This window comes from Pogona vitticeps, chromosome 3 (genome assembly GCF_051106095.1).
Source record: "Pogona vitticeps strain Pit_001003342236 chromosome 3, PviZW2.1, whole genome shotgun sequence".
Lineage (NCBI taxonomy): Eukaryota > Metazoa > Chordata > Lepidosauria > Squamata > Agamidae > Pogona > Pogona vitticeps.
Genome location: NC_135785.1, coordinates 260243545 through 260253007, shown reverse-complemented (window position 1 = coordinate 260253007; position 9463 = coordinate 260243545). Strand labels below are relative to the sequence as shown.

The following is a 9463-nucleotide window of genomic DNA, read 5'->3' as shown; positions in this document are numbered from 1 at the left end:
TGCTGTACAAAAACACGTTTAAAAGATGTTTATTGGGGGAATGGCAAATTAAAAGGTGATGCAATTGCTTTTCGTCCGTGGCACTTCTGCCTCTTTGTCCATCGTGGCGATCCTCAGGGTCTACCACGGCTGTTTTTTTTGTTGTTTTTTTTGAGAAGCCGATTACTAAAAGGATCTATGGTAAATTAAACCTACAAGTCACAAAATGCAACAGTAAAGATACTAATTGCTTTCCTTAAAATTGTATGTTAAATCGTAATCTAAGTTGTGAACATTTATATATAATATATATCTCCTATGAAAAAGCTGGAGCACAAAATTCTTTTGTATCCCCTATCCTTTTCCCACGCCTGCCCCCTTCCCCACCCCCCAAGTTAAGATTTTGAGCCCTGACCGATCTGGAATGCTTTCCTTCAGCCACCCCGTCTCTCCTAACCCCCCACCCCCAAATTTGTGTGCACTCAGGAAATATAAAGTCAAAAATATACAAATCTCTCATTTACTACAAGGTCTGTGTGTAGATGGAAGTTTTTTTCTTCGGACTGCAGAACTGGATGAAGTTGGTTGGGGGTAGGTGGTCAGAGAGCAAAAATAATGAGAATATGGAATTTACAGTAATTATCTTGGGGGGAAAAAGTTCCAGAAAATCCCATGGTCTGTTCAGGAGTGGGGGGACGGGGAAAAGGAGGGGGGGAAAAACATTATCCCAAACTGCAGGACTGGTGAAATTCTGACTGCTAAAAAGTGATACTGTAGTGGAGAGTTTTCTAGGAAAAATAAAACACCTTTTAATAACTGGCCCGCTGGTATGAGCTACCGTGGAATAAATTAGCACAAAAACGGAAGTCTTATAACTGTTCACTGTTACAGACGTAATCCACAAGGTCAGTCACTCGCAAGAGTTCGTCCTCGTCTTCCTCGGGGCCTCCTGCCTCCTGGCCTCCACCTGTCCCGTTGGGCGCCAAGCTGGCATTGGCTGTGCTGTCCTTGGGGGTGGGAATCTTCTCGGCCGGTTTGCCAATCAAGTTCTCGATTGTCTTCCCGGGGCTCTGCCCGTTGGTGGAGGGCAAATCCACCAGGCTGTAGTCCAACGGGCTTTCTACCTTTCCCACATTATCAAAGTCATCCTCCTCGTCGCTTTCTATCCGGTAGCAGGATTTCTTGGGGAGGTCCTGGGGAACAGGAGGGATCGCGGGCTTGGCGGCGGGCACCGGCCGGCTGGTCTCGTCGTTGACGTTGCTGCCGCTGTTGTCTTCGTCATCCGTCTCGATCCGATTCAGACGCTTCCGGATGGGCCGCCCTTCCTCGTCGCCATCTTCCGAGTACTCGTCTGTGCTGTGGCTGCGCTTTCGCACGGATCTCTTCGACAGCCTGGTCGATGCGTCGTCGTCCGAGTTCTTAGCCACATAGCTCTCTGGAACAAGCATCAGACTTAGAGCCGTTAGCAAGATCGGGGGCAAAGCAAGCACTACACCTGCATTTCTGTTTGCGTTTTTAGACCATACATGCAACATGCATTGCTAAATTAAGACGCTTAGGCTGAAAGAAAACTGGCGGCCGGTCAAAAATAAGAGCAGTTCAATATACAAGAAAACTAACAGCTAAACTGCCTCTCATGGGAGAGAGAAAAGTGACAGGACAGATGTAGGAGGTTTTTGGTTACTGGAAATCAGCCCCTGCTAGTGATGTCATCACCCCTCTGTGGACATATTTATACCAACAGGTTTTTCAATCAATTCATGTAATAAATCAGATGGTATGTTTTGAAAGATATTTTCCTAATCCACCCCTTTTATAACATTTATTTTAATCTGCATCCCACTTCATGTAATTTTAAGAATTTGAAGTTAAAACATTCTATGCTGCTATAAAAGCTTAACAAATGATTGCAAGCTTTCCTGTGTCAGTCCCCAAAGCTACACACAAAAATAAAACAGCCATTTAAGAACTCATGTAGCCCTGGTGATGAAGACATAGAATTGTGGAACAGAATTGGGATCATACTTCATCATGGCCACCGATGGATCAAATGGCCTTGGTGAAGCCACGTGATGCATAATTTGGGATCACTGTCTGTTTTAGAGGATACATATTTCAGAAACTTTATGAGAAGCACAGTAGCTAGATACTGAATTATATTATAGTTTCAGGTGGCCAGAAAAATAAGGAGAAAAGGACTGCAGTGTGGAGCAGAATTGCTAAAGCTCCACCCTAAATTCTTACTTTTAATCATACAGATCTTACCCTTCCAGGAACTCTTGTTTTCTTATCCAGCTTTCCAAATTCTAAACTGTCACCTAATGGAAGGGCCTCTCTTTGCTGAGGGTAACTGAAAATTCTGAATCAGATTTTCCAAAGGTTGCAGGTTGCATGGTAGGATATGGCCATAGTAGTCCTGGGGTGTGTGGGTTTTTGTGTTTTTTTGGACTCACTGGCCTTCTATGACCCTCCCAACTCAATTATTCTATGATTCTCAGTGAAAACTTTTAAGGATTTGCATTTTGAAACCATCCTTTGAAAATGTCAGCCAGAAAGCTCCTGCAAGGCAAGAGAAGGAATGGGTCTTTTTCAACACCCCACTGTCCACATCATGCCTCAGGAGATCCTTTTAGGAATGCACAAATTGTCAGGGAGTCTTCTCACATGTTACAGTATGTGTGGTGATCATGGTAAGAACGATGAGTGCCAAGAGTATCTGGAAAATAGAAACTGCTGCCTTCTCATCGGCTAGAGCTAGCAAGAACTCCTGAAAGGAAAAACACCTGCCAGACAACCTAGGCACAGTAATGGGCCCAAAGAACATGCTGAGGGCCTGATAAATTAAGAACCCAGTTTGCCGCTGTCTATCCCTCCCAGAGCTGAGAAAAGTGGTTTCGTTTTCATTTCGCTTGGACTACAAGATCCAGAATGCCCCAGCCACAGAAAAACAAACTGGCCCTTCTCTATTGGGGAAGGTTTTGCCAACCACGACATCTCATTGAGATTCAGCTGTAAAAGGGGGCTGTGGCCCCGAGGCAGCTCTGTCGGCCAATAAAGGAAGAAGTAGATTTAAGTCTCTATGTCTGCCTAGTTTTAGGGTGGGGACCATAGTTCACGGTGGAGCACGTGCTCTGCTTGCATATGGTCGCAGGCTCAGCCCTCAGCAATTCCAATGAAAAGAAGAGGCTTGTCTCAAGTAGTAAGACTCGTGGGAAACCTCTCTGGCCAAGATATAGGAGGAAGGCTGCCAGTCAGAGTAGACAATATGTGATCCAATGGCCCCACTACATATCAGGAAGTTTCACAAGTCCTGCTTTAGAAAAAAAGGATTTTATAGAACTGGTGGAAGACTGTGGGAGTGGTCATCATAGATCCCCATTTATACCTGAATAAGGGTCTGAATCCTATTGTGTAATGTATGCCTGCAGAAGGGTGATGGTGTCACCACCAGGGTTTGATTTTTGTTAATTAATAACCCCTTACTTCCACCTCATGGCTTTTCCAACTAATGCATTTCACCACCTGGAAGGAATGGGATAGAAGTAGGAAAAAATTTAACTACTAGAACTCATCCCGTCAGTGACATCATCACCCTTCCACAGGTATTAATTACACAATAGGGTTTCAGCGAGACAGATCATGGCTTTCCACAAATAAATCTGGAGTGATTTAAACCTGGCTCCCTAAAGACCCGAATACAATCAGAAATCCACTGTTTGCTGCTCTGCTTCCCCGGTGCCACTCCTACGGCTACCAATTACGTACCCATTTCCCAAAAATATGGCCCATACAGGAGGAAGATTAATGAGTGAACAACTGTCTACAGTATTGGCCGACTAACATTAGCCATGCTTCTGTTTAAATTCTGGTTGCCACTCTCCCTTCCTCTCGGGCATAAAGCTGTTGAATCTGTGCTACAAGGCAGCATTTTGATTTTACCTTCGCTGTCCGAACTGGAGAGCCGGCGCTTGTGAACTCTTCTCAGCTCCTTTCCGTATCGGAAGCTCTTCTGAGAGCCCTCACTTTCGGAATCTTCCTTATAGTTGACTTGCCTCTTCTGATTCCGCCGAGATCTTCTCCGCCTCGTTTCCAGGTAATCTTCATCACTGTAATCTGATGACACATCACTTTCTGCCCAGGGAAGGAAGAGAAGCAACCACCTAAGTTCGGTTTCATGATCTGGTGCATTCTGTCACATGTGTAAGAATCTGTCTGTTCAGATTAAAGCTGAGGGCGTATAAACTGAAACTTAATTCAGACAAGACAGAGGTGCTCCTGGTCAGTCGAGAGGCAGATCAAGGAACAGGGTCGCAGCCTGGGCTGGATGGGGTTACACTCCCTTTGAAAACACATATGTGCAGCTTAGGGGGTGTTCCTGGATTCATCTCTGAGACTGGATGCCCAGATTTCAGGGGTGGCCAGAAGTACCTTTGCACAGCTTAAACTAGTGCGCCAGCTGCGTCTGTTTCTTAAGAGGTCTTATTTGGCTATGGTGACACATGCCCTAGTTACATCTTGGCTAGATTAATGTAAAGCGCTCTATGTGGGGCTGCCTTTGGAAAGTGTTCTGAAACTCCAGAGGGTCCAAAATGTTGCAGCCAGATTACAGTGGTGCCTTGCACAGCGATCGCTCTGCATACCGAAGAAATCGCTTTGCGACGCTGTTTTTGCGATCGCAAAAGGGATGGCCCCTATGGGGAAAATTCACTTTGAGATGATCGCGGGGAAGTGATCATCGCAAAGCCCCCATTTTGGGCCAGCTGATCAGCGGGGCTTTGCAATGATCACGGGGACCCTCGATCATCGCAAAGCCCCCATTTTCGGCCAGCTGATTGGCGGTTCCAAAATGGCCACCCGCTATTTTGTCTCGCTTTAGAGGCACCGAAAATGGCCGCCGCAATGGAGGATTTTCGCTTAAGGTGAGTTTTGGAGCCCATAGGAACGCATTGAAGGGGTTTCAATGCGTTTCTATGGGCTTTTAAAAATCATTTAGTGATGAAATCGCTTAGCAGCAATTTTTGCTGCACGGATTAACATGGCTAAGCAAGGCACCACTGTACTAAGTGGGGCTGGCTACAGGGAACATAGAACTCCCCTGTTACAGCAGCTCCACTGGCTGCCGATCCGTTTCCTGGCACAATTTAAAGTGCTGGTTTTCACCTACAAAGCCCTAAACAACTTGGGTCAAAGCTATCTAAAATAGCGGTCCCCAACCTTTTTAGCTACGCAGACCGGCTGGGGAAGGCGGGGCAACCCCCCTGCCACAAAGGGTGGCGCAGCACTCATGCACAGGCACAAACGGGCTGTGCGGGGAGATTGTGTGTGGAAGTAGGAAGGTGGGACCTTCACAGGTGCATTTGGTAGAGAGGGCCTTCTCTGTTGCTGTTCCTAGACTGTGGAACTCCCTCCCACTGGAGGCCAGACTGGCCCCATCTTGGCTGTCCTTCCACAAGCAGCCAAAGACCTTTCTCTTCAGGCAAGGCTTTCCTTGGGTTTTTTAAGTGGATTGTTGTGCTCTCTTGTTTGAAATGCGTTATAATATTGAATGCGTTATAATATTAGTTACCATTTTAATTCTTTTTTAATATTTGTAGACCTACTGTTTTAGCTTCTACCTGTAGTCTTTTTAATGATGTAAGCCACCTTGGGTCCATTTAAAGGAGAGAGGCGGGATAAAAATGTTTGACATAAATAAAATAAATCCTCATGCGAAAGGAAACTGTGCCAGAAGGGTTAAATGTTTCAGGCTTGAGTTTTCTCAGTTCTTCCCCAACAGAAAATGCATTTCAAGGAATTCATGGAAAAGGTGGTCATGGGTTCAAAAGTCATGCTGCCTTGTCAGCTGCAGCTTCTTGAAAAAGGCAGGATGTTACTCTGAGTGCCACTTGCTGGGAATCTGGATAATAAATTCCCCAAGAAACCTAACATGCATTTAAAGCCCGCTGCCTTATCTTCAGCAACATCCATTGGGCAGCCCACCCAGCCATAACTGGTTTAGGCAGCCTAGGGGCAAAGCCATCTGTAGAAGCAGAGAGGGGGCCAAGCTTTGGAGGGCAATGGAAAAGCAAAGCAAAGCAAAATATATTAAGGAGAGAACTACTGGTCTGGAGACAACTTCCACCTCCCCTCTCAAACACATTCCTGTGACACTGACCACACTTCGCTTTAGAAGTCAATGTTACTTTATTTATAAGACTTACACTCTGCCTTTTGACGAAATGAACTTCAGAATGGCTTACAACATATTACAGCACAAAAGAGAAAGAACCCCACAGGTACAAAGGCCAGCCCGTTCCCCTCATTCCCTTGGTCAAAGGATGGGGCCAGGGTGTGTCTCCTTCTTGCTGACCTTGGAGATACACCAAGTGTCCTTTTGGGCAGGGAACACCGGGGGGGGGGCGGCTGGTGGGGAGAGAGGAAACCAGATTCTTGGTGGTGCTGCTCCTTCTCTGACTGATGGAGAGAGCCTGACTAGTCTTCCCTGTGCAGTGGTGTGCTTTTGGGAGAAGGGGGCAGAGGCCAAAACCCCACCCCCACATCTCAATATTGCATAAAAATGCATTGGTGATCATCAGTTTCAGTATTTGATGGGCATATTCCAGTGTTAAGAAATCCTTAAATACTGGCTAATTATGGTATGGTGGCATTATATTCAGATTTCCTTTTAAGACAGGCTAATGCACGCTCTCTCTCTCTCACTCACTCACTCTCTCTCTCTTTAAAGAGATGATCAATTAATTTAAGTTTGCTTGCAAACCAGCATGTTTTTATTACATTAAATACAGTGGGGTCTCTACTTAAGAACTTAATCCGTATTGGAAGGTGGTTCTCAAGTTGAAAAGTTCTTATGTTGAATCTGCATTTCCCATAGGAATGCATTGAAAACCATTTAATCCGTATCTGCTCTTTTCCGTCCATAGAAACTACGATAACTAGCTGATAGGTCAACTTTGCTCAGGAAACACTAACATGGGAAACCTGATTTAAATAATTCAGTCTAGGCATAGATGCAACATACTGCATTTCCCCGAAAATAAAACAAGGTCTTATATTAATTTCTGCTCCAAAAACGCATTAGGGCTTATTTTCAGGGGATTTTTTTTTCATGTGCAACCATCTACATTTATTCAAATACTGTACAGTCATGTCATCTTCTTCTGGTGGCTGCACGAGGATGGAGCCATCTTTCACTTCACTGGGGGCTTATTTTTGGGGTTAGGGCTTATATTACGAGCATCCTGAAAAATCCTACTAGGGCTTATTTTAGGTCTTATTTTTAGGGAGACAGGGTATATTAGCTCTGTTGTACTGCTAGCAAAGACATAAGCATATTATACATATACATATTATACATATCATATTATACATATTAATACAGAGTTATAGATATATATTCTGTATCCTCAACTCTACAAAGTTATCCAGGAATTAAAATCAATAATTTAACAGTAGAGATGGGCATGAAGCACAATGAAGCGCTTCATATGAAGCTGTCAGCTATCTCCCTCCCACCCTCAGTCGGCTGGCCCACCCACCCTTCTCCGCGTGCCGCCGGGGTCCTTCTTCTGTGGTGGTGCTCCAATCTGGGCAGGAGCTCAGCCGGCCCATCCCTGCCTCCTCAGGCAGCCAACCACTTTTCTCCACATTGGAGCGGTCAGCTGCCTGAGGAGGCAGGGATATGCCAGCCGAGCTCCTGCCTGGACTGGAGTGCCGCCAGAGAAGAAGGATCCCGGTGGTGCACCAAAAAGGTTGTGTGGGCCAGCTGGCCGAAGGTGCGTGGGAGATGGGCTTCGTTGCGCTTTGTGCCCATCTCTATTTAACAGTAATATAAAAGAGAACATTGAAACAGTGACAGTAAATGCTTCAAATCACATACACTAAGTGCAAGAAGAATAAAAATGTAAACACAATGAGAAATGCAAATCAGGGCAAGTGAAAACATCCCCAGCCAGTGTGGAAATACTGCTATATCAAAGCCACTCCAGAGAGGGAACTCCATAGACAAGGGGCCACCACACAGAAAACCTTGTCTGCAAGTTTCCTCTCCTGCTTCATTTCAGTCAACAGGTAAACCCAAATAAAGGTCTCGAAGGGTGACTGAAGGGCTCAGGTACAGACTTCTGACAAGAAAAGGTTCTTGAGATATAGGGGTCCAAGGTCAGGAAGTCAAGCGCAGTGTTCTGAATTACACCCCAGGAGCAGACTGGAAGCCAGTGAGGAGTTTCAACACTGGCGAGACTACATACAGTCAGGATGCCTGCTTGAGGTCAACATCCTAGCTATGTGATTTTATTTCAGGAGAGCTACTCCTGGATCCCAACTCTCATCCCAAACGAAACATCAACTGATGACCACAGTGCTGGAGGGCCGCCCTTGGATTAGCTCTGCAGGTGCAGCAGCTGGAGGTTCAAGGGCCAGATCCAGCCGAAAGAAGGGTGCCAATGGACAGGCACGCGGGCTGGTCCTCTAGGAAAACAGGCTTCTGACCACAAGTCTAGTTTTGAAGAGTCAGCTTTTTTTGGTCCACCAGCCAAGTCACAAAAAGCAAGAGTCTCACTTACCAGAGTCGGCGCTTACGTTATCCTCAGAGTCCTCGTCTTCGTCGTCTTCTGAGTACCTTTTTTTGGCCGTTTTTCTCCGTAACCGCCGGCTTTGCCTCATGGGCCTGGGATGGTGCCGCCTGGGCCGACGGCGCCTGGAAAAGTCGGCATCGCTGTCGTCATTCGAGGGCTGGTCCTCTTCACTTTCCTCTAGGTTGTCATCAGACACGACAAATTCATCCTGAGATCTGCCAGGGCAAGGATGGGTGGGAAAGATCTTTGAAATAAACGATCACCAAAATGTTTTGTCCTCAACAAGCTGTGGCTGCCTTTATGGAACCAATCCAGCTCATATTTGGTCTTCCTCTAGTAATTAAAAATATACTAATTAAAATGTTAAAACAATGGGAGTACCAATATTTAAAAGTATATCATGACTATAAATCAACATTTTAAAATCCACTAAAGCTCCTTGTCTGAATAGTCTAGTGGCTCCCCAAAGTCTCTGTAAAAAACGGTGTATTTCCAACTGCCGTTTGAATATCTCCCAAGGAATCTGGGAGCAGTCACAGAAAACCCTTCTTTGACACTAAATGTCTAGGATGGAGAGAAGGCACACTACGACTGATCTTAAGGCTTCGGGCGCTCCTAGAAGGAGATTCTTTCAGATAGGCTGGATGTAAACTGTAAAGGGTTTGGAAGGCCATGGTCAACACCCGGAAGGGCGCCTGGCGACTGTCTGCAGACAGTGGAGCTGTTTGTAACCGGAGGGAGGGGGTGTCATAAAGTCCTAATCAGGATTCTGACTGCAGCATTTTTCATCAGCGGGATTTGCCAAACTGTCATTAAGAGACTGCCCTCTGTAGCGAGCACTGCCGTAATCCAAACAGGAGGTAACGAGGGTGTGTGTCACCACAGCCAAATCAGGGAGTGGACACACCCTC

At 45.8% G+C, this 9463-nt stretch overlaps 1 protein-coding gene across 1 annotated transcript in view; it reads right to left on the bottom strand.

The window, feature by feature from the left end:
- Positions 1–9463, bottom strand: part of RSF1 (remodeling and spacing factor 1) — a 76531-nt gene continuing 67068 nt past the window's right edge. Inside the window, exons 14-16 of the mRNA XM_020810939.3 lie at positions 8541–8767; positions 3919–4110; positions 1–1414 (exon numbers count right to left, since the gene is read on the bottom strand). Coding sequence (XP_020666598.3) covers positions 849–1414; positions 3919–4110; positions 8541–8767 — 985 coding nt within the window. The 3' untranslated portion in view covers positions 1–848. The remainder of the gene's footprint in view (positions 1415–3918; positions 4111–8540; positions 8768–9463) is intronic.